General features: G+C 42.7%; 1 protein-coding gene across 3 annotated transcripts in view; it reads right to left on the bottom strand.

Annotated features, from left to right (window-relative positions):
* Window positions 1-22752, bottom strand: part of uggt2 (UDP-glucose glycoprotein glucosyltransferase 2) — a 42447-nt gene extending 19695 nt beyond the window's left edge. For all 3 annotated transcript variants that reach the window (XM_014173383.3, XM_014173384.3, XM_014173385.3), the window contains exons 1-23: window positions 22660-22752; window positions 22019-22149; window positions 21566-21648; window positions 21141-21271; window positions 17010-17122; window positions 16619-16796; window positions 15356-15452; window positions 15194-15263; window positions 15010-15110; window positions 13105-13204; window positions 12708-12768; window positions 12375-12466; window positions 12006-12156; window positions 10131-10250; window positions 9825-9910; window positions 9574-9709; window positions 9159-9290; window positions 8453-8617; window positions 8160-8283; window positions 7966-8064; window positions 6965-7059; window positions 4604-4813; window positions 875-1006 (exon numbers count right to left, since the gene is read on the bottom strand). In XM_014173383.3, coding sequence (XP_014028858.1) covers window positions 875-1006; window positions 4604-4813; window positions 6965-7059; window positions 7966-8064; window positions 8160-8283; window positions 8453-8617; window positions 9159-9290; window positions 9574-9709; window positions 9825-9910; window positions 10131-10250; window positions 12006-12156; window positions 12375-12466; window positions 12708-12768; window positions 13105-13204; window positions 15010-15110; window positions 15194-15263; window positions 15356-15452; window positions 16619-16796; window positions 17010-17122; window positions 21141-21271; window positions 21566-21648; window positions 22019-22149; window positions 22660-22683 — 2631 coding nt within the window. In that variant the 5' untranslated portion in view covers window positions 22684-22752. The remainder of the gene's footprint in view (window positions 1-874; window positions 1007-4603; window positions 4814-6964; window positions 7060-7965; window positions 8065-8159; window positions 8284-8452; window positions 8618-9158; window positions 9291-9573; window positions 9710-9824; window positions 9911-10130; window positions 10251-12005; window positions 12157-12374; window positions 12467-12707; window positions 12769-13104; window positions 13205-15009; window positions 15111-15193; window positions 15264-15355; window positions 15453-16618; window positions 16797-17009; window positions 17123-21140; window positions 21272-21565; window positions 21649-22018; window positions 22150-22659) is intronic.
* Between the last annotated feature and the right edge of the window lie 1574 nt (window positions 22753-24326).

Genomic DNA, 24326 nt, shown 5'->3' with positions numbered 1-24326 from the left:
TTTTCAGAGGGATGGAACAAACAACCCTCAGAAATAAAATCCCTTCACAACTTTCACTAATAGAATGCGTTCCTCAACAATGTCAAAGTTCAACAATGTGCTCTGATGTACGTGTTTGTAGACACTGAATGTTGTACAGAGCAGCCATCTAAAATAAAGAACTAATGTAAAGGGAGGTGTTTAGTCTCTTCCTGCCATATGGTCACTGTGTTCCAGGGCTGCTGCCTCTCCATTTTCCCTTTCTATTTTAAGAGGAGAGAGAGCATCCCCTACCCTGCCGGACGGACTGCAGATTAATGGAAAATTATATTAATTGTTACAGCCATCTCAGGGTCTGGCCCCTTCATCCTTCGCTGTCAGCACTGCTGCTGCTCCCAAGACATCAGTGATCAGCTCTGCTCTATGATAACACACACACACACACACACACACACACACACACACACACACACACACAGACGCACGGACAGGCGCGCACACAAACACACACACTCTCACACGCTGCAGCCCTCTGTGCCACCTGTGACCTCTGGGGAAACAGAGGTCATGCTGACTGGACAGTCTAGAGGAGCTCTGTGAAACACCAGAGAGAATAATACTCCCCTGCTACAGCAGCTTACTGTGGAATAACCCGCTCATCTCATCTCCCCCTGACAACACGGACAGCGCTTACTTTACCGAAAGGCCAACGTGCTCTACTACCTCTCCCGACTGACAGTAATCCACGGTTCATATAATTCTTTGTTATGATGTTTAGTATGACTAAGTAAAGTAGTGCTGAGTTGATATATTCCCTGTTGTGTTAATGTCACTGCAGTGAACAGTATCCCTAGAACACTGGTAAAGCAGGGACTGTAGAGTCCTGTCCACTCACCCTGCCGTTGCTGACCACGGCCCTTTGTCCAGTGTGCAGCTTCAGGACATCTCTGCAGAACAGCTGCTGACTGCGGATGAAATCCACCTCCATGGTGTTGAACTTCTTCTCAAAGGCGTCCGCGTTCATGCCCTGCAGTGGAGAAAAAGAAACACGGTACACTGTTGGTCTAAGCAGGTATGTTGAGTGCAATCGTACTGTACATGCCTGAAGACCGGGTGATATATGATCCGATAGGCCTCCTGAAGGACATCGCTCCCATTCCAGTCCACTCAAAACAAAGTCTGAATCGTATTGATGTAAAGTAGGATCCATGCCGGGCTAGAAATCACTTTGTTATTGACAAATCGTTGAAGTCCTGCATGAGAGCAATCACTGCTCTGCTTTTAAACATAAATATTTCATAGTCAGAGCCGGCTGAGCTAATAGCAATGCGCATGCTGGGAGAAAAAAAAATCAGAAGAGAGATTAATCAATTTGTAATTAATCTAACACAATTTTAATTAAACATTGGCCATTTTGTCCATAACAAATCAGCCACCAGAGAGAGTGTTCAGTTTGCAGAGTCAGGTTATTAGTTTCTCAAACAATTTTTTCGCCCCCAAGGAGAACAGGTGAAATACCAATAATGTCAGCCCCAACTCTGTCAGCAAGTCTGTCTGGCAGCCAGTAATAACATCATATCCCCAGCTCTCTGGATCCCAAACCCCAACCCACAGAGCTCCACACACAGCGCCACTGCTGATATTTCCATCACTATCCCTCCTTCCCCTCCTCCTTCCTCCCTCCCTCCTTTAACGAGGGCAGAAATTGAAGGCCGGGCTGCTGTGGTAACTGTCCCAGCCTCTCTGCGTTAAGGCCCCTGGCTGAACACTCACTAGGCTCACCAGGATGGCTGTTCTCACTGGTGAGAGTGAGAAGAGGGGGGGATTTCCTGTCAGTTGATTGGCTGATTGATCCCCGAGAGGGAGGTTTGCTATGAGTCTGCCAGTGTGTATGAATCCTATACCATAATAGTGTGGAGACAGACTGAGAGCAGAAAGAACACCTGTGGTTGTAGAGATGGCTGAGAGGAGAGTGGAGGAGGGGAGACGTGGTCAGGCTTGATCAGGCACATGGCTGAACCACACAGCCACGAAGACCAGGCAACAGCTCAGCCACCACGGTCTCTCTGGGGATGGGGTATCCAAAGAACACTGGTCGTTAAGTATTCAGCACGTGGAGCTTGTGCTCACTACTCACGCTCTGACTGATCAAGTGTAACTGACAGTGAGTAGGTCTATGCATCCCCTGTCTGGAAGCTGTCAGGCATGCTCAATATTTATACTACCACATAATATTCAGGGTGTGGAGAAATGAGAAGAGGTGCTCAACCGTCACCAGTCCTGTGGCACAGGGCTTCACAGAGAGAACAGTGGAGATGAGTCTCCAGTCATTCGGCAGTAGCTAATAATTCAAGGGCTCCATGTCAAATCTATGAACCAACTATAGTGCCTTCAGAAAGTATTCATACCCCTTGACTTATTCCATGTTTTGTTGGGTTACAGCCTGAATTCAAAATGGATTCAATGTCTTCTAACATCTACACACAATACCCCATAATGACGAAGTGAAAACAAATATGTTTTTAGAAATGATTGCTAATTTATTGAAAATTAAATATAGAAATATCTCATTTACATAAGCTTTCACACCCCTGAGTCAATACATGTTACAATCACCTTTAGCAGCGATTGCAGCTGTGAGTCTTTCTGGGCAGGTCTCTAAGAGCTTTGCACACCTGGATTGTACAATATTTGCACATTATTATTTTTTAAATTCTTTAAGCTCTGGCAAGTTGGTGGTTGAACACAAACATAACGTTTTCTATTCAGAACATAAAAGTAATTTCTTTGCAATTTTTTTTGCAGTTTTACTTTAGTGCCTTATTGCAAACAGGATGCAAGTTTTGGAATATTTTTATTCTGTACAGGCGTCCTTCTTTTCACCAAGTCAATTAGGTTAGTATTGTGGAGTAACTACAAAGTTGTTGAGCGGTCCTCAGTTTTCTCCTATCACAGCCATTTACTGTTTTAAAGTCACCATAGGCCTCGTGGTGCAATCCCTGAGCGGTTTCCTTCCTCTCCGGCAACTGAGTTAGGAAGGACGCCTGTATCTTTGTAATGACTGGGTGTATTGATACAACATCCAAAGTGTAATTAATAACTTCCCCATATTCAAAGGGATATTTAATGTCTGCTTTTTTGCGAGGCATTGGAAAACCTCCCTGGTCTTTTTGATTGAATCTGTGTTTAAAATTCACTGCTTGACTGAAGGACCTTACAGATAATTGTATGTGTGAGGTACAGAGATGAGGTAGTCATTCAAAAGTCACATTAAACTATTATTGCACACAGAGTGAATCCATGCAACTTATTATGTGACTCGTTAAGAAAATGTTTTCTCCTGAACTTATTCAGGTTTGCCATAACAAAAGGGTTGAATACTTATTGACTGAAGACATTTCAGATTTTCATTTGTTCTTCATTTGTAAAAATGTATTGTGTGTTGTCCAGTGAAACAACATTTTTATTTAATCCATTTTAAATTAGGCTGTAACACAACAAACGTGGAAAAAGTCAAGGGGTATGAATACTTTCTGAAGGCACTGTATTGTCTATGTGAGGGGGGAAAGGCACCACTCTCACTCTTCAAGTTAAGTAAGAGTATTTTGATGCACCCGTAAGTTTTTTTTAAATCCCCATCAAAATCAGTCAGTTTAAGCTAGATATATCAGATTTTTTGCATGGGCTGCGTATCCGCCTATGTCGGCCTTCCGTATCTGTGGTGGAAGGTAGTCGAGCTGCAGCGGTGTTTATCAGACCACGAGTCACGCCAAAAATTGGTCTTCTCAAGAAAAAGCCAGTAGCGTCCAAATGGTTTGGCCTACAAACTGATATGACCACGATGGTGTTCTCCGTTTTGTTCTACGACCCCCACAAGGGACTCATCTGAAGATAACGGTTTAAAAAGATGAATGGAAGTGTGGAGGTCGTTTTGTGCCAACAAAAAAAGGGGGTTAAATATGTGTCAAAATAAATATATATATTTTCAGAGCTTTCAGACATGTCACGTCCTGACCATAGTAAGATGTGATTTTCTATGGTAGAGTAGGTCAGGGCGTGACAGGGGGTGTTTTGTGTTTTTCTATGTTTTGTATTTCTATGTTTAAGTTCTAGTTTTTCTATTTCTATGTTTTTTTGGAGGGGGGGGTTGATCTCCAATTGGAGGCAGCTGGTCCTCGTTGTCTCTAATTGGAGATCATATTTAAGTAGGGGTTTTTCTTCCTGGGTTTTGTGGGTTATTATGTTTTGAGTAGTGTTTGTTTCTCTCAGCGTCACGGTTTGTTGTTTTGTCAATTCAGTTATTTATGTATTGCAAAGTTTCACGGATTAAATAAAATGTGGAACTACAACCACGCTGCACTTTGGTCCGGTTCTTTCGACAGCCGTGACAAGACACTTCAAAACCTTATTCCTTATGATTTATTTTTTACTATCTGTTTTATAATTTATGAATGTGTTATTCACTGTGTTTCTATGGGATGAAGTAGTAATGGTCAAATTATATATTTTATCAAAAAATGTTTTATATTTTCTAGTATAGACCTACAGGGATCCTATGTTAGTTTAGAAGAACCTCCCCCCTGGTCACACAATCATCAAATTCAGTTTTTCATCCCCAGTTTACCTTCACCAGTAGGTTCTTCATCTTGGTTCCTTGTTGAAGGAGCTGGACAGTTTCCTCTTTAAGGATTTTCTGCACAAACTCCACTGCGGCCTTGTTCTTCTGGGTGAGCAGGGCGGCCCACACTGCCCTGTAGAGCACAGTGCTGTCCTCGCTGGGCACACCACCGCTGGGATTATCAATCACCCCCACACGCACACCAGCACTGGCCCTCTGCACACACACACACACACACACGCACACGCACACGCACACGCACACAAGGTTAGAGAGCACTCAGACTAGCACTGATTTACAACACACTTCTATTTACAGAGTGGAGGTGTCGAGAAAGGGGTGAAAATGTTAATCTAATTAAAATAACCTTCAAGATTTATTCTCTTTTTTGTAAAGACAACACATTATCAGTTTAACTGCTGTAATGTTTATTCTTCTCTCATGGTCTGCACCATGAGAGCTTTCACATCTGCTCACAGCATTATGTCGAGCTTAAAGGCCCAGTGTAGTCAAAAACGTGATTTGCTTGTATTTTATAGACACTCACCGGACTGTTTATTAGGTACAGCCATCTAGTACCGGTCGGACCCCCCTTTGTTGCCAGAACAGCCTGAATTCTTCGGGGTGTGGATTCTACAAGGTTTCGGAAACGTTCCACAGGGATTTTGGTCCATGCTGACGCTACGACATCACACAGTTGCTACATATTGTGGTGGTTCATACATGCTGCAAACAGCCAGTTCATCTCATCCCGAAGATACTCTATTGGGTTTGGTCAGCAACAATGTTCAGATACGCTGTGGCGTTCAATCGTTGCTAAATTGGTATCAAGGGACCTAACGTGTGCCAGGAGAACATTCCCCACACCAGTACACCCCCGCCACCAGCCTGTACCGTTGACACCAGGCAGGACGGGTCCGTGGACTCATGCTGTTTACGCCAAATCCTGACTGCATGACAACAGGAACTTGGATTCGTTGGACAAGGCCATGTTTTTCCACTCCTCAGTTGCAATAGCCCATCCGTGACAAGGATCGACGAGTTGTGTGTTCTGAGATGCCGTTCTGCACACCACTGTTGTACTGCGCCACTATTTTGTCTGTTTGTGGCCCGCCTGTTAGCTTACACGGTTCTTGCTATTCTCCTTCGATCTCTTTTATCAACAAACTGTTTTCGCCCACAGGACTGTCGCTGACTGGATATTTGTTTTTGTCGCACCATTCTCAGTAAACCCGAGACACTTTCATGTGTGAAAAGCCCAAGATTGCGGCCATTTCTGAGATACTGGATTCGGCGCGCCTGGCACAGATGATTAAACCACGTTCAATCGAACAGTAATTTAAATCCTTGATGCCTGTCTCACTGTCTGTAGGAGTGGATTAGTTAATAGACCAATAAGAGAGTTCCAAACCTCACTGCCAATAACAGCTCATTTCAGTTTTCCCCTTCCCACTGCCACACAGTCCTAGCAAAATTCTTGCTTGAGAAATTGCCGTTTGCTAAGAAGCTATGTTTATTTTTGACCATTTTAATTGGAGAGAAGAAGAAAAAAAATCACAGTAAGGTACGTTTAACTTTGCCTATACAAAACATTTTGAGGACGTCCTTGAAATTACTGCAGACAGGAGATTTATTGTGAGACTAGATGAAATTCCTCCAACTTGATAACATTCTTGTCTCTTGTTGACAAGGTATTGTCTGTCTCAGTAGAGAGCTCACAATAAATATACCTTCTTAAAAATAAGCTTCAATAGCTTGCAGTGCCCAGACTCTGCTAATAGTCTTTCTCTTCTTATCTGCAGTAAAGCGAGGTATAACCCTGGCTGTATTTTAAATCAACTATGGAATATTTATGTGGGTGTTAATCAGAGAATAACAACTGCAGCCTTTGTTTTTATTTCAGGCCAAGGTAAAATGTGTCCCACGTGAGTTTTAACATTTTCATTCCATCAAAGATTCTCCATGGCGGCTGGATAGTAATTAAAGTCTAGGGGTATACCTACCTTGCTCGACTACATTAAAAGCTACATTTGCATTGGTGTGGTGCAGGGCACTGCAGTGTAATAAATGAGGATTCCGAAATCACATTGGCGTGACTGATTGGTAGTACTGAGCAAAAAGTCTGTTTTTGGTTTATTTTATTTGTAAATTATAATTAATACATAGCTTAATTCATAGCTCCAAACTTTGCCAGTGAAAAATATTTCCTTTGTGCCTTGTGTGGATAAGGGAAAGTAGAAGAGGTGCAGTAGAGCAGGGTTTCCCAAACTCAGTCCTGCCCCCCAAAGTGCACGTTTTGGTTTTTGGGGGGGCATGACAGAGTTTTGAAAACCCTGCAGTAAGTAGCATAGAGCAGCAGAATCTCACCAAGTGTTTCAGTGCGTTCAGCAGCAGTCTTCTCCCTGAGGCCTTTTCAAAATCCCCAACGATCCACACAGTCACTCCATTAATCCCATCCTCATCTGGAAATCAACATCAATTACTGTACAACGCAACGTTTCAAATACGGTGACATTTCTGAAAGCAGAAAAACTGCCATTGTCAAAAATCACTGAATCATTTCAAATGCTCAAATACACAGTGACTCAGCCAGTCTTGACAGAAAATATAAAGCAGGAAGAGATTAAAGTATTCCTGACAATTTTCTCAGTTTAAAAGAGGGATCGCAATCTTAAAGCTCCAGCTTGCTTATAAGGGAAAACAGCTAATCCCTTAAAAGGGTCTTGACACAGACCACCTACTGACAGTGGAGACGGGCAGTGAGAAGGGAAATTAAATCTGGCTCAAGTTATGATCCAGAGAGAAGAGAGAGACAGTGAGAGAGAGGCACAGTCCTTGAGGAAAGCACACTAAATCAGAAGGAGATTGTGCCACCTGTCAGGGTTTACTGCTTCATTCCCCCCCAGTCGCCTTCCTCAGCCTCTCAGCCTCTCAGCTTCCCTGGGCAGATCCAGCTACAGCCCCACCCTGACTCTGAGCAGGGCTCCCCTGGCAGGATGCAGCAGAGTCGGGGCTGAGGCTGGACCACTGGCCTGAAGCCAAACTACTAACCAGGGCACAGTGCAATTAACTCAGACCAAGCACAGACGGCTCCCCTAAAGGGCAATTTTACACATCCCTGGATCCATACTAATATGTCGGTATATTATCCGAGTGTAAAGTGTGAAGATCCGACTGGTGAAATGAAATGTTTGACGAACAAACACTCCTCAGATGTTCCCGGTGTCGTTTAAGCTGCTCAGCTTTTTTTGAACAAAGAGTTTATTTTGTTCAAGTATACGCAACCATACAACACTACAGTATTTACACTCAAGGGAGAAAAAAAGATAAAAATCAGGAGTGCCACAAAAGTATAGCCTGCCTCTTACCATTTTTGGTGAAATAGTTCATTCTCTTTGCAATGACAGCAGTCTTGTCCTTGGAGTCCAGGTATGAGAACATGGTGGCGTCATCCCAGTCATCTACAACTGAAAGGAGAAAATGAAAAGTATTGTAAATTGTATGAAGACTGTATTGTCAACATACACATTAACAAAAAGGACAAGAATGTGGTATTTGTTACCTGGAGAGGCTGTGAGATCCAGATATGTCCTGTCAGTGCTGAGGATGAGAGGGTTGATGCGTGGTACCATATTGGCCTGGTCCATCAGATGGTCCACCACATCCGTCCCTTCAGTCAGCTGGCCCTGGTCATGTGAAGTGGGTAAATCACATTATTTACGTAACCTATTCAACCAAATCAGTTGACCTAGAAACAGTTCACATATTCAATAACAAACTAAGATCTGTTTCCACAAATAAATGGACACAAACGGACAATATGATAATGACTACAATTCCCCCAACAGTTCTTACCATGTAGACAGCTCTCTGGAAGAAGTTGGTGGTGTCCATGATGCGCTGTAGGATGACAGTCTCCAGTTCATCTGGGTCCATCTCCTCAGCATTGAGTGGGACTCCGTTGAACAGAGCCAGAGGCAGAGGGCCCAAGCCACTCTTCTTGTAGAATTCTGCCCCTGCCTGTTGTCCCCAACACAGACCAGCGCCAGGGTTAATGGACACTCAAGCTATTTGATTAAGTTCCTCGGCTTCAAGTACGCGCACACTCGTGAAGAAGCGCGCCCCCCCCCCCCCCTCAGGAAGTTGAAAAGGTTTGGCATGGGCCCTAAAATCCTCAAAAGGTTCTACAGCTGCAGCATTGAGAGCATCTTGACTGACTGCATCACTGCCTGGTATGGCAACAGACCCGCCCTCGATCGCATGGTGCTACAGAGGGTGGTGCGGACAGCCCAGTACATCACTGGGGCCGAGCTCCCTGCCATCCAGGACCTCTATACCAGGCGGTGTGACTGGTATAGAGGTCCTGGAAAGACTCCAGCCACCCACGCCATAGACTGTTCTCTCTGCTTCCTGTTTCATGAGTGATTTATGTATTATGAAGAAACCTTTAGAGGAATGTAATCAAATTAATCTGGTATTTTGAAACTATAAAATACTTTATCTTATGGTTTACATTTGACAAGTACATTCACAATAGAAACATACTGTCCATTAATCACACCTTTCTTTTGTCATCATACTCGGAATCTTCCCCAAAGATCCTTGCAGCACTGGCTTTGGGAAACTTCTTCTTGAGATATGCAGACACTGTGTCAACAGACAATGCCTCGCCGATCTCCACTTTGTTGTACATCTGCAAGTGCACAAAACGTCAGTGAGACTTGACCGTCACCCTCCATTACATCAAAGGCACTGTCGATAACTTCCAGGCCTGCCTACATAGTCTGAAGCCTCAGGCAAACCCTTACTCGTCTAGTCCAATAATGTCTGAGACAGCGGCCCAACTGAGAGAGGGCACTATTATACAACTGAGAAACATCAAAAGAGACATGAGCTTGCAAAAGATTGTGCTTAAATAATTCCCCAAGAAAGTGCTCACTGGAAATGGGAAAGATTTACAAGCATGAGATACTCACAGAAACCATAGACATGAGAGCCTGTGATAAATCATACTCGTCGGCGATGTAATTCAGCAGCCGGAAAAATGCAACTCCAGCATCCGTAGATCCATCGACTTCGTCGTCAGTATTGACGACAAACACAAATCCGATCCTTAAAGGAGCAGAAAGATACATTGTTTCAATTTGCAGACAGAGTTTGAGTCACCATCTGGTGGAGTTGACAGGTGCAAAGAGAAACGGGTAGTTCTCTGCAACCTATAAAGTACCTGAGAGGAATCTTGTGTTTGTAGAAGAGCTCTGCCAGTTTCACCAGCTCAATGCTCTCTTCCTGAACTGGGTCCAGCAACAGCACCTGAAAACAACAGAACGTAAGACAGATTCACTTCTCAGCTAGATAAACATCCTTACGGAATCAGTTTACTTTGACATGTAGGTCTATTGTAGCGGAAATTCACATGACCACCATCTATTATACAGGACTTCCTCTCAAAGACGAAACAACTGTTCCAGTGGCTTTGTGTCACAACCCTTCCCAACTGTCCTTTCTCCTCTCCTGTCCTCCTGGGACTCACCAGGTTGAAAAAGTTGCGTCGTATCTGGCGGATCACTCCGGGGAACGTGGCTCTGAGGAGCTCCTGAACACCCGAGGGCCAGCTGCGGTACATGGAGTCTGTCTCGATGTCGTTAATCCACTGGGAAAGGCAAGAGGAAAGCTGGTTTAGTGTGGAAGGTTGTGAGAATTAGTTTTGTCTTAAACTGAGTTTAAGTGTCCCGAGGCCCAAATACATCAGAGTAATCAGCACAGTGAAAGCTTTGCGAGCGTAGCTGCATTTAATTAGAATTCAGTATTTTAATAATAAAATAAGTCACACTCGCATCAGCCAGAAATATTGCCAACCATAACTCAATACAATGCATAACAGCAACCTACAGTTTTAGTCTTGAAAACGATCAAATTAATTCAATGCTACTGCACTTCACCCCATACTCCCCAAGGGGCAGATGGTGCTATGTTTAAGCCATCTGAGTGAAAAGTGCATGGGTGGTTAGCAACATGTATAGACTCTAGTGTTAAGAGGTAGGGAAGCAAATGCCTACTGTAGCTTAATAATCCATTACAAGCCAAACTGGCACTAACAGAACTCTCTCTCTCTCCCTTCAGAAGGCTGAGAAACCTCCCTGAGTAACCAAGAGCCACAATGGGATACCAACACTCCTGTCCGTCTCTGCCCAGAGCAGACAACCCAAAGGGTAACATTTTCTACTTGCCTCACTGAGAGAAAAGACAGACAGCAAACCTGATCGGAAGAAGACATTCTCTAGATGAAATGTCATGTTCATCTGTTGTTGTTTTCTTCAAGTTTTTTTCCATAATAAAATGGCAGAGGGGCCTCATATTAAAGTTTGCTGGTTATTTTTTTTATTTGATACAGTAGCTTTCCTTGGCTGGCTGCCAAGTGTATAATTGAGGTTTTGGCAGACTGGGACTAGTGCAATAGTCTGATGACTGATCCTCTAATCCACACCCCGATGCCAGCACTCAAGACAAAGCACCTGCAGTGCTGATCTGGGCCAGGAGAAAGAAAGGAAAAAACAATCCCTTCCGCAGGACGGTGGTTGTTGGCACAGGTTCATCTCTCAGGGTGTTTTAACATATAGTCCTCTTTAAAATCATCGATCTCAGTCCTCTTTAAAGTGAACTCTGGGGTAAAAAAAAAAAGCAAAAGAACTCGGTTCTCTTTGTATTCACACTGCCCTTGCCTTTGAATGAGGACTCTTTTGCCAGTTCACTTCACCTATTCTGTGGTCCGAGTACACTTTGCCTTCACATTGTTATGTTCAGGAAGGAACCAAGATCTTTGTCCAACATTCACTCAATGCACTCTGGGCTTTTTACAAAGTACAGGACAAGCCATTCCATCAGAACGTGTTATCGGACAGCTAGATATACAGTACCTAATTACATTTTGGATGCTAATAGATATACAGTAATAATTACATACAGTAATAATTATAATTTGAAGATAATATTAACATGTAAATATTATTGGTAACAGAATAAATAGCAGAAGAATACTGTAGATTAAATAATGCTGTAATTTAAAATTGTACACCCAATGTAGGCTACTGGCCCTTTAAGAGCTACTTTTGATTTTGTGGTTAGTGCTTTCTGGGATCTTTGGGACGTCCCTACCCTAAATCCTAACCATACCCTGGAACCATAAACCTTAATCCTTACCTTAACCATTGTAAATGTCAACTTCAATGGGGTAAAGCCAGAGTTGGGACGTCCCAAGGTTCCAAGACAGCAAGGACCTTGGTTTTGTACCCTATATTGTGATTCTCACACCTTTCAAACCCCACAAACGAATAAACAGCGTATGAGGGCTTTCTTAGCTTATAGATCACATATTGCAAACAAATAATATGAACACCCTGACTCTCACCGTTATAGCTGGATGGCGGATGTCTAAGGCATAGTTTTCTTCCACTGGGTTCATGGGCAGTCTCAGTAGCTTGCTTAGGTTCTCTTCCTTAATGCCCAGGTTATGGAGGCCCTCCAGGATCTTGGCTTCTCCTCTGATAGTGTCCAAGATGCTACCAAAGACAGAGAATCAAAGAAATCACAGGTCAGCATTCATTTCCCCCGAGCAGGGGAGCTGTCTGTCGGCGGTGCACTAGTTTTACTCCCGTAGCCCTGGATCACTGAGGTGTGGGCAGCCAGTGCTGAGGCTGGGGAGACCAGGGGGGAGAGAGAGCAGAGAGCAGGCAAGCTGACGGTTGATCCTCCCTGCTGAGTTGAGCTCCTACTGTACCTGAAGGGGTTGTGGACGTCCAGATCAATGTGAAGGCCGTTGATGAACAGGCCTCCATCTCCCGGATGGATCCCCATGGTCTCACTCAGCCGCTGGAACAGAGAGGATTCCCTGCTGTTAGTCTGATGCCAACCAAACCCTCATCCTCTCTATAGTATATGGCTGATATTACAATGTAGAAATAGATTCTAAGGGCTGTACGCTCTAAGATGCCAGTGGAAAGAATATAAGAGCATTTACATGAATAGCCGTAAACAGATGAGACGTCGAGACCTCACATTAGACAAACAAGTGCACAGTCTTAGGGACAAACTGCTCCTTTTGACATCCCACCTTTTGGTTCTCCTCAATTTCTCTTCTCATTTCTTGGTTCACAGACACTCTTGTCAGTGATCTGTGGGAACAGTAAAACATGTAGTCACCATCAGCTTTTTTCTCCCCATCGAGCAGTAAAACCCCCGTTTAATCTCGCAAATCTGTGGGCCCTCCGATGGCATATATCTACCGCCGACTCTCTGTAATCACGCGCCAGACCGCTGACTCAGCACTCCTGGTTTGTTGTTCATAACAGCCGTCTGAAACAAGTTGCACTCCAGGATCGGATTCAAGTCCACAAGCCGGGAGAACTTCTTCTTACTTCATTTCAAATAGGCTTATTTATTCCTACAGACTGTGCAAGGGTTTTTTGTTGTTGTTTTAAATAGAAAGAGTGTGAGGTGTATAGCTTTACCTGGCTTTGCTGGGGAAGTTCTGACTGAGGTCTCTCATAAGCTTCAGAGCATCAAACGTTGGTACAGACATGATCCTGGCCGCTGCCTGGAAGCTTAGATCTGCAGATGTTTTCATCAGAAGTTGAAATCATTTGAAGTTGAACCAGTTGATAACTTTTTCTTGGAAAGGTAGATCACCTTGGGATGCCTACAGTACTTGGTGAAAAATGTCCATGCATAAAAAAAAACAATTGTTCATTTGTAATATATAGATTGAATCAAATACTGAATCAAATATTGATTTCATTCAAATATTTGACTCAGACTGAGGCACTCCGTGAAACTCTGTGGACTGTGAAGTCGGTACACATATCATTAGCTCAATTTTTACATATTTCAAATAGTTGACCATTTTCCCTTTTTTAGGACATCATACCATTCTGTGTTGAACTGATTCGGCGTGAGGGTTATCGAAAGCTTGCTTAGTCCTACCTATTTCCACTCCACTTACAATCAAAGTAATAGCACACGGTTAGCGCAACATGCGGCCAAGCCCGGCACAATGAACCTGTGCTTGACAGTCTCTACTGAACATAAACTGATTGCTTTACTAAGCTCAAGAGTAAAGTGCTATCATTTCCATTCCATTCATCAAACTGTTACCACGGTGATCCTCACAGTCACTAAGTGCCACACAGGCTAGCACACAACTAATGGGTATGGCCAGGGGGGTTTTCCTCAACAAGGGCTCAGACATTTTCCTGGTCAGATCGGGTGGTATACACTGAGTGTAGACAAACACAATGTATAATGGGGTCTGTAATCAAAAAGGTGTTGCATAAAACTTACTTGAGAAATAGAAAAAATCGTTTTCTGTCAACTATATACTTACTTTCAATGACAGCTGTGATGGCATCAAGTCTATTGTCAATAAACACAGTCAACTTAGTGTATGTAAACTTCTGACCCACTGGAATTGTGATACAGTGAATTATAAGTGAAATAATCTGTCTGTAAACAATTGTTGGAAAAATTACTTGTGTCATGCACAAAGTAGATGTCCTAACCAACTTGCCAAAACTATACTTTGTTAACAAGAAATTTGTTGAGTGGTTGAAAAACGAGTTTTAATGACTCCAACCTAAGTGTATGTAAACTTCCGACTTCAACTGTATATAAATGTAATTCTGTATCCCCCCCACGGTATAAATGAATAACTCAATTTCATCTCCTTCCTATTGGCCAAAATGTATACAACAACACTGTCCATATCAGATTTGACATATCGTTTATGAGTTAGCCCCACACATTTATGGACGTTTGAGCCTGATGTCCTTTGTGGTAAGCTATTTCATGAATTGATATAATGTACCCAAGTGAGCAGCCACCTGAGGCAATTGATTAATGAATGGTTCATGCCTGATGCCCTGAAGGCTGCAAAGCCTAAACGTCTATGTATGCTATCCATGACAGAGTGAAAATAATCATTTAAAAAAAATGAAAAATGAAGTAAGCTTTATGTGACATCTTTTCGAGTGTGGACCCATTACACCTTTTGTTTGTCTGAATTCAAGGGTTTTACGCACCAGCCAAGCTTCAGGGAGAGCGCAATAGTCCCCTTCTGACCAAATATTAAGAGCATCATCCTAATACTGAGTCAAACACTCTAATATTGAGTTGGTACACTCTAATATTGAGTTGGTACACTCTAATATTGAGTTGGTACACTCTAATATTGAGTTGGTACACTCTAATATTGAGTTGGTACACTCTAATATTGAGTTGGTACACTCTAATATTGAGTTGGAACACTCTAATATTGAGTTGGTACACTCGAGGTATCTATTAGCTAGGGCCTTGAGTTTTTCCTAGTCAGGTCATGTGGTCAGGAAAAACTTGTAGCATAACTAATGGATGCTCAGTACCTTGAAGCTCCCACACTTTGAGAGGAGCCATGTCATTGGTGCTCTCTAACAGATGCTTCCGGAGCTCCTCTAGCTGCTCCTGGAGGTCTGGGTGGGAGTTTCTGGGATGGAACAAGACAGAAGGGGATACTAAGGTTCTAATATTATTATACAAATACATTGACTTACAAATACATTAACTCACTTCAATTTCCCAAAGAGAAAGCCTTGGACTTCATCAATGTCATCCTCATCAGTGTTCACTGTTCCTTTATCTGTGGAAAAGCAGCAGAGTTGCCATTAATATTCTTCAATTGGCACCAGTTAAATATATATTTTAATACAGAATAGGCATGCACAAACAAACCTTTTACTTGTGTGTCATCCACAGCTTTGTACTCAGTGCTTTTTATGGCCAATTCAACACCATATCCAGACAACAGCATCTTTTGAGGCCTTGGCTCCTGTAGTGGAAATCAGCAATGGAAATATAATCTTAACCATAAAAGCATCTGTTTTAATTCAATCTAAGAACCAATGGTACTGATGTGTGTTTGTGTAACCGATGTGAAATGGCTAGTTAGTTAGCGGTGGTGCGCGCTAATAGCGGTTCAATCGGTGACGTCACTCGCTCTGCGACCTTAAGTAGTTGTTCCCCTTACGTTGCAAGGGCCGCGGCTTTTGTGGCGCGATGGGTAACGATGCTTCGTGGGTGTCAGTTGTTGATGTGTGCAAGGGTCCCTGGTTCGAGCCCGGGTTGGGGCGAAGAGAGGGACGGAACCTACACTGTTACATTTGTCATACTGACACCGAATAAGGGAGAAGCAAAACACTTATTTAACACTTCAAGGCCTATAAGAAATCATATTTTTTTTCTTCATGAGTGGACCAATCAGTAGTGCATGCCAAAGGGCCTGGCATGTTAACTTCAACTCCATGACCCTGTGATTCTTCAGATTGTATTCACATCTTAGAGACACGAGGCGCTCTGAATGTGTAGTCTTTTACACCTACGCGGTAGCTCATGAACTCTGTGGTACATCTCTGAAAAGAACACATTAGTGCTGATTCTCACAGTGTCAGGCCATCCGTTACTCAGGCCCCAGCTAAACTTCCTATGGTTATCTGTATTCTCCTGCTGAACACTGGCAGCTAATGCAATCCATTTGTTGTACAGCCCTGATGACCTCGCCCTTTGTGGATGTTGTTCTTAAAGCTGCAATGGCCTTCCTGTCACCCACTCCATTCCATCTTCCCACAAAGCTCAAAGTTGGGACCAGTGTCCACAATGCACAGTGAAGCACAAGCCTGTTCAACATTAGCATGAACACTTCCAAGCTTCCAACAACACGCAATCTTACATCAGTCCAATATTGGACAAAACCAAATCAGATTTTCACATGTACAAGAGCACAGCCAAACATTATGAGTTATAGCAACTGAGGATCAAAAACACCATACAGTGGTCATTTAATAAATTACTGTTCAAAATAAGTGTGGTAAAGAACCCGGTTTTGAGGACAGTTGTTGCACCCCCTATAAAATCCCACTTCAATCCCTGGCTAAAGCACATCAATCTTTAAATACCGTTCAAAGCTGTTAAGGAAATCCAAAAAGCCTCACTACTCACAGCTACAAAGTGACGCAGCACATAGATGAGCTTGCCCTCCGCAGCCTTCTCAGCCAGCACCTTGTGGAAGGAGCCAAACTTTTTGGTGCCGATCTCAGCGTAAAGGATCACAACTGGGACATCTGTCTTATTGAGTCCAGGGTATCTGTGCTCATTCTTGTATAGATAAGGTTTTGGCCTGCAAACATGTAAAAAGAGAAGTTATATTCCACCATTTACATACAAATCTATAATTTCTACTAATCAAACTTGAATAACATCATTTATTAACTGTTAATTATAAAATAACAGATTTGAATTTAATTTATTATAATTTATGTTGTTAGTTCACTCTTGCACTAGAGTGAGGTAGATCCTCTGAGGAGATGAGAATGAAGTGGTGTGTAGCTACCTGCCTGCAGCTGCCTTCAGGAGCTTCTTCAAATCCTTTGTGCTGCAGCCATGTTGGCCATGGACCGAAACAAAGGCAAGGCATGCCTCAGGCGGAGACTCATCACTGCCTATCTGTTGCGAGCAGAGGAGCGACACAATTAGGCTACAGCATTAGGGCTGTGGCGGTCATAATATTTTGTCAGCCGGTTGTCATGCAAGAGACTGCCGGTCTCACGGTAATTGACCGTTAATTAACATGAACACATTTAGCATCTCCAGGCCTCCACACATACAAGCCGCTGATGGGCGCCATTGGAACATCTACATTTAAAAAAGTATAATAAATCGATTTAATATATACCATCACAATAAATTCATGATTTATTTCAGTAACGTCGAAAGAAACATGATATGAAGAAAATGTATTTCAGGAGAACAGAATATGAGTTGGCCTACAGTATGTTAGTTATATGGCTATGCTCCATGACATAGGCTGTAGGCTCGTTCATTAAGCTGACAAGATATGCTTATAAGTCCCATGCCATTATTTTATATGGTTTAATAGTAAAAATAATATAATTGAACTTAGCTGATAATAAAATAATGGATATTTTTTCCATTATGGAGCAAGTGGCTATGTTGGGCGAAAAAGGGATCATTTGAAAACAGGTCCGACAGTGCATTCGGAAAGGATTCAGACCCCTTCCCCTCCACATTTTGTTACATTACAGCCTTATTCTAAAGTTGATTTAAAAAAACAAATCCCCTCATCAATCTACACACAATACCCCATAATGACAAATCAAAAACAGGTTTTTAGAAATGTTTCCAAATCTCTGGGACATGCTAACATCTCTGTTGACGAGTCTACGATACGTAAAACACTAAACAAGACTGTTGTTCATGGGAGAACACCACGGAAGAAGCCACTGCTGTCCAAACAAAACATTGCTGCACATCTGAAGTTCGCAAAAGAGCACCTGGATGTTCCACAGCGCTACGGGCAAAATATTCTGTGGACAGACGAAACTAAAGTAGAGTTGTTTGGAAGGAACACACTATATGTGGAGAAAAAAATCAACATCAAAACCTCATCCCAACTGTAAAGTATGGTGGAGGAAGCATCATGATTTGGGGCTGCTTTCCTGCCACAGGGCCTGGACAGCTTGCTATCATCAACGGAAAAATCAATTCACAAGTTTATCAAGACATTTTGCAGGAGAATGTAAGGCTATCTGTCCGCCAATTGAAGCTCAACAGAAGTTGGGTGATGCAACAGGACAACGACCCAAAACACAGAAGTAAATCAACAACAGAATGGCTTCAACAGAAGAAAATACACCTTCTGGAGTGGCCCAGTCAGAGTCCTGACCTCAACCCGATTGAGATGCTGTGGCATGACCTCGAGCGGTTCATACCAGACACCCCAAGAATATAGCTGAAATGAAACAGTTTTGTAAAGAGGTATGTTAAAAAAATTCTCCCTTTCCCTTTCCAGGTCTGATCTGCAACTACAGAAAACATTTGGTTGAGGTTATTGCTGCCAAAGGAGGCTCAACCAATTATTAAATCCAAGGTTCACATACTTTTTCCACCCTGTACTGTGAATGTTTACATGGTGTGTTCAATAAAGACATGAACACGTGTAATTGTTTGTGTGTTATTAGTTTAAGCACACTGGGTTTGTCTACTGTTGTGACTTTTTGATGACAAATTTATGCAGAAATCCAGGTGATTCCAAAGGGTTAACATAATTTTTCTTGCCACTGTATGTATTTAGACCCATTGCTATGAGACTCAAAATTTAGCTCAGGTGCATCCTGTTTCAATTGGTCATCCTTGAGATATTTCTACAACTTGATTGGAGTCCACCTGTTGTAAATTCAATTTATTGGATATGATTTGGAAAGGCACACACCTGTCTATATAAGATCCCACAGTTGACAGTGCATGTCAGAGCAAAAACTGAAGGAATAGTCCATAGAGGTCCAAGACAGAACTGTGTCGAGGCAGGTCCCCAAGAACACAGTGGCCTCAATCATTCTTAAATGGAAGTTTGGAACCACCAAGACTCCTCGAGCTGGCCTCCCGGCCAAAATGAGAAATCGAGGGAGAAGGGCCTTGGTCTGGGAGGTGACCAAGAACCCGATGGTCACTCTGACAGAGCTCCAGAGCTCCGGAGAACCTTCCAGAAGGACAACCGTCTCTGGAGCACTCCATCAATCAGCCCTTTATGGTAGAATTGCCAGACAGAAGCCACTCCTCAGTAAAAGGCACATGACAGCACGCTTGGTGTTTTCCAAAAAGCACCTAAAGGACTCAGACCATGAGAAAAAAGATTATCTGGTCTGATGAAACCAAGATTAAACTCTTTGGCCTGAATGCCAAGTGTCACATCTGGAGGAAACCTGGCACCATCCCTACGGTGAAGCATGGGGGTGGCAGCATCATGCTGTGGGGATGTTTTCCAGTGGCAGGGACTGGGAGACTAGTCAGGATCGAGGGAAAGATTAACAGATTAAAGTACAGAAAGATCCTTGATGAAAACCTGCTCCAGAGCACTCAGGACCTCAGACTTGTGTGAAGGTTCCCCTTCCAACAGAACAACGACCCTAAGAACACATCCAAGACAACGTAAGAGTGGTTTCGTGACAAGTCTCTGAATGTCCTTGGGTGGCCCAGCCAGAGCCCAGCCATCTCTGGAGACCTGAAAATATCTGTGCTCCCCATCCAACCTGACAGAGCTTGAGAGGAAGAATGCAGAGAAGAATGGAGAATCTCCCCAAATACATGTGTGCCAAGCTTGTATCGTCATACCCAAGAAGACTCGAGGCTGTAATCACTGCCAAAGGTGCTTCAACAAAGTACTGAGTCTGAATACGTATGTAAATGTCATATTTCATGTTTTTGCTTTTGTCATTATGGGGTATTGTGTGTAGATTGATGAGGGGACTTTTTTTTCAATCCATTTTAGAATAAGGCTGTAATGTAACAAAAGTCCAGGGGTCTGAATACTTTCCGAATGCACTGTATATGCTAGACTTAGAGTTATTTGGTAACTTTAGTTGTGAATGATACAAACCTTAGAATGTCGATTATTTGAGAAAGTAGCAAAAAAAAGCTTGGGCTCTGTTCCTTGCCTCAGGCTGCACAGCTGTTCCTTCATCAAGTGACCATAATTTTCACCCATCAGACTATTAATCTTGCCTTTCGATTTAAAATGGCTCATTATCAAATGGACAGGAATAGGGGGGAAAAGACATGTCATCTGTATGCACTCAAATAGCAACTGGAGGCTGTGCGCTTTCCAGCCGGTCCGTTTTGTAGGCTACTTCGGTTTTTATAGCGGCGCATGTGCTTATTATGAGTAGCTGAGATATAAATATAACAACACTTATTTCATTCCACACATCAACTACTGTTTGAGGTGCGTGCTCTCGCTGCCCGACAGGTGATATTCCACCCAAATGCTGTATGCCATGGGCTCTCCAACCTCATTACTGGAGCTATCCAGTGCTTAGTCTGCACACTCAAGAAAGGAATACAGGAGAGAGGAGGAGATGGAAACGCATGGCGGTGAGATATTCTGTATAGCAAAAGGTAATGTGTCACCCAATTAATTATGAAAACATAAAAAAATCCGTTACTAGGCTATTCAAAATCAAATACAAATTCACTAATTGTAGGCTAACTGTATGCCGCCGTCCACAATCAATGAACCAACAGCATTGCCTATGGCTATAAATTCTCTTGCAGACTAATTGATATACATTTTGGAGCGTAGCATAACAGACCATCCAGTATGCATAATAATACAGTCCACACTCTCGACCAATTATGTACCAAAGACGCCTTAAATCAGTTTTGTTTTATGTTTTTCTGCTATGCGTAATATGCATAGGCTATGTATTGTATAACTGCACAATCATAATTTTAATTAATAAATAAACCTATGCATAAGCTCTAGTATGCGTATGGGTGTTTAGAGTTAAATCATCACCTTAGAAAGCCCTGTCCATTTTGTTGTGTTAGGCTTTGAAACAACATCTACAAAAACCATGTTTAACACTGTTTCAACCTGCTATAGAACCGCCTTTCTTCAAATTGATCATCACAGTGAGGTGAGTTGTAAAAGCATTTCAGGGCCTACCTGTTGGGATGCATGAACAGCTGGTGAGTAGGACCTCAAGGAGAGAGCAAATTTGAGGAGATTGACCTGGAGCGCCGTCAAAAACTGTCCAGCCTTCTTGATTACCAAGTTGTAATAGGAGCGCACAGACTCTGTAAAGGAAATCTGAGTCAAATGAATGTGCAAAGAATCTTGACTCTCACAATCAAAATCCACATAAATTAGTTAGTAGACAGATTAATGAGGTTTTCTCATGGACCAAAGATCTTTATTATTCATCAAATTCAACCCACATTTACATTTCTGTATCAATCAGGCACTGTCTGGAAGTGCCGGAAAGAGGCAATGTAACAGATTGTGTGAGAAGCATTGTATCTGATATAGAACACATATTTTGTGGTAATAAAACTGAAGTGTTTGCTTGTCACATCATAGTGTCCACATACCTCCATTTTTGTAAACTGTTAACTCCTTCACAGTGTCAACAAAGTCCCAGAATTTCTCATTTCCATCCTCTGCAATAAACTCACTAAACAAAAGATTAGGAAATAAAAAGGTATGAACACAGGAAAATGTAAGTTCATTATGATTGAGGAACTGCTACATGTTACATTTATTTGCGCTTATACCTGTCTTGTAATAACACTGTCATTACTACACATTGTACTTTAGTAATTACATAGTTATTCAGCTTAGCCGTTTTGGTGGAATAAGGAGCAGTCCCTATTTCTATTGTAATTAGTACACAAGCATAATCTACATGCATGTAGTCTAGCCTAACGCTTACAAAATGGATAGGCCTGCATATGTGGTATTCAGGAGAGACATGAGTAGTAGGCCCATGCTATCCAGGAGACATGAGTTTTTGTTTTCCAGCTAATTTATTCAGTGAAATATACCTTGTCTCCAGGAGGAAAGGCGTCATGCTCCACTTGGCTTTCAGACTGGCAGAGACGCCTTTCGATGCGGACTGGACATACTGAACGTTCAGCAGAAGCAGCGACAACAACAACAAGATGTTTCTCATCCTCTACACAAGACACGATGGAGATGATTGACATATTCAGCAATAGATTAGATTTATAGAAAAGAGAGTGAAATGTAACATGACCCTGTAATGGTATCGTCTCAAAGTGCCACGTAGCTGTAGCAAGCAATTGTTTACAGATGCAATAGCAGCCAACATATTATGTGAATGGATAGCTTATGCAGTCCATTGAAGAAGATGAACCGAATTAGATGAAAGAACGTGACATAAAATAACAGGGGCGGGAAATCGTTCATGTGAGAAAGTCTCAGTTAGCCAGGATAACAAATGATAGGCTAGTCAGGATAGCAAATGATAGCCTCACGTTTCATTTAACACACACTATAGGAAAGCTGCTTATAGGAATGAAAACGGATTCAAGCAGCGCTACAATAATGTCAAGGAAAACGGGCTACGACAAGATTGTTACTTTGTAGCCCATAATGCTCCCAAATGACGCTTCGAACATTCGACAGACATTTTTAGTGGTTACAATGTATTAATCTTCCTTACCCCGGTAATGCTGGCGGCTGCCATTGATAGGTCCTTCGCTACTTCTTTTATTGTAAAACATATTTGTTTATCTTCTTTTTAACAGCCAAAGGTAAATAAACATTGTATAATATGTATTGGATTTTGTGTTACATAACGTATACCTTTCTGAGAAGTGTACTCGGGCGTAGTTAATAAAATAACTAGTTTTTGGTGACAACATTTTGGGACATGCAATGTCATGGCCACCTACATGTTAGATTCTTTTTTTTTATTCAAGGGGTTTGCGGAGCAACATCCCTACCTTAAACCTAAGCCCCTATCCATAACGCTTACCTTAACCATTTTACATATCATTTAAATGGGGTAGAGACGTCTGAAGGATCCCGGATATGGAACCGAAAAGGCAACATGCTGCAAAAAATGACTGCACCTTATATATAACCTACTGTGAAATAATGGGAAATCACAATCGAATTTTATATTAATAAAGCATGCTCTACAAATTGGCTATGTAGTCCTATGTGTTAATTTAGAGACTTGTTGTGTCAAATCAAATCAACAGGTGTAGACCCTACAGTGGAATGCTTACTTACAAGCCCTTAACCAACAATACAGTTCTAAGAATATACCTAAAAAAAAGTAAGAGATAAGAATAACAAATAATTAAAGAGCAGCAGTAAATAACAATAGCCGGGCTATATACAGGGGGTACCGGTACAGAGCCAATGTGCGGAGGCACCGGTGTCGAGGTAATTGAGGTAATATGTACATGTAGGTAGAGTTATTCAAGTGACTATGCATAGATAATAACAGAGAGTAGCAGCAGTGTAGAAGGGGGGGGGGGGGGGGGGGGGGCAATGCAAATAATCTGGGTAGCCATTTGATTAGATGTTCATGAGTCTTATGGCTTGGGAGTAGAAGCTTTTTATAAGCCTCTTGGACCTAGACTCGGCACTATGGTACCGCTTGCCATGCGGTAGCAGAGAGAACAGTCTATGACTAGGGTGGCTGGAGTCGTTGACACCGCCTGGTATAGAGGTCATGGATGAATGGAAGCTTGGCCTCGGTGATGTACTGGGCCGTACGCATTACCCTCTGTAGTGCCTTGCGGTCGGAGGCCGGGCAGTTGCCATACCAGGCAGTGATGCAACCCGTCAGGATGCTCTAGACGGTGCAGCTGTAAAACCTTTTGAGAATCTGAGGACCCATGCCAAATCTTTTCAGTCTCCTGAGGGGGAATAGGTTTTGTCATGCCCTCTTCACGACCATCTTGGTGTGCTTATACCATGTTAGTTTGTTGGTGATGTGGACGACAAGGAACTTGAAGCTCTCAACCGGCTCCACTACAGCCCCATCGATGAGAATGAGGGCGTGCTCGGTCCTCCTTTTCCTGTAGTCCACAATCATCTCCCTTGTCTTGATCAGGTTGAGGGAGAGGTTGTTGTCCTTGCACCACACGGTCAGGTCTCTGACCTCCTCCCTATAGGCTGTCTCATCATTGTCGTTGATCAGGCCTACCACTGTTGTGTCATCGGCAAACTTAATGATGGTGTTGGAGTTGTGCCTGGCCGTGCAGTCATGAGTGAACAGGGAGTACAGGAGTGGACTGAGCACACACCCCCGTGTTCAGGATCAGTGTGGCGGATGTGTTGTTACCTACCCTTACCATCTGGGGGCGGCCCGTC

The sequence above is a fragment of the Salmo salar genome, chromosome 25 (genome assembly GCF_965601325.2).
Source record: "Salmo salar chromosome 25, fSalSal1, whole genome shotgun sequence".
Classification (NCBI taxonomy): domain Eukaryota; kingdom Metazoa; phylum Chordata; class Actinopteri; order Salmoniformes; family Salmonidae; genus Salmo; species Salmo salar.
The sequence above is the reverse complement of the archived record's forward strand: the minus strand, read 5'-3'. Positions and strand labels throughout refer to the sequence as shown.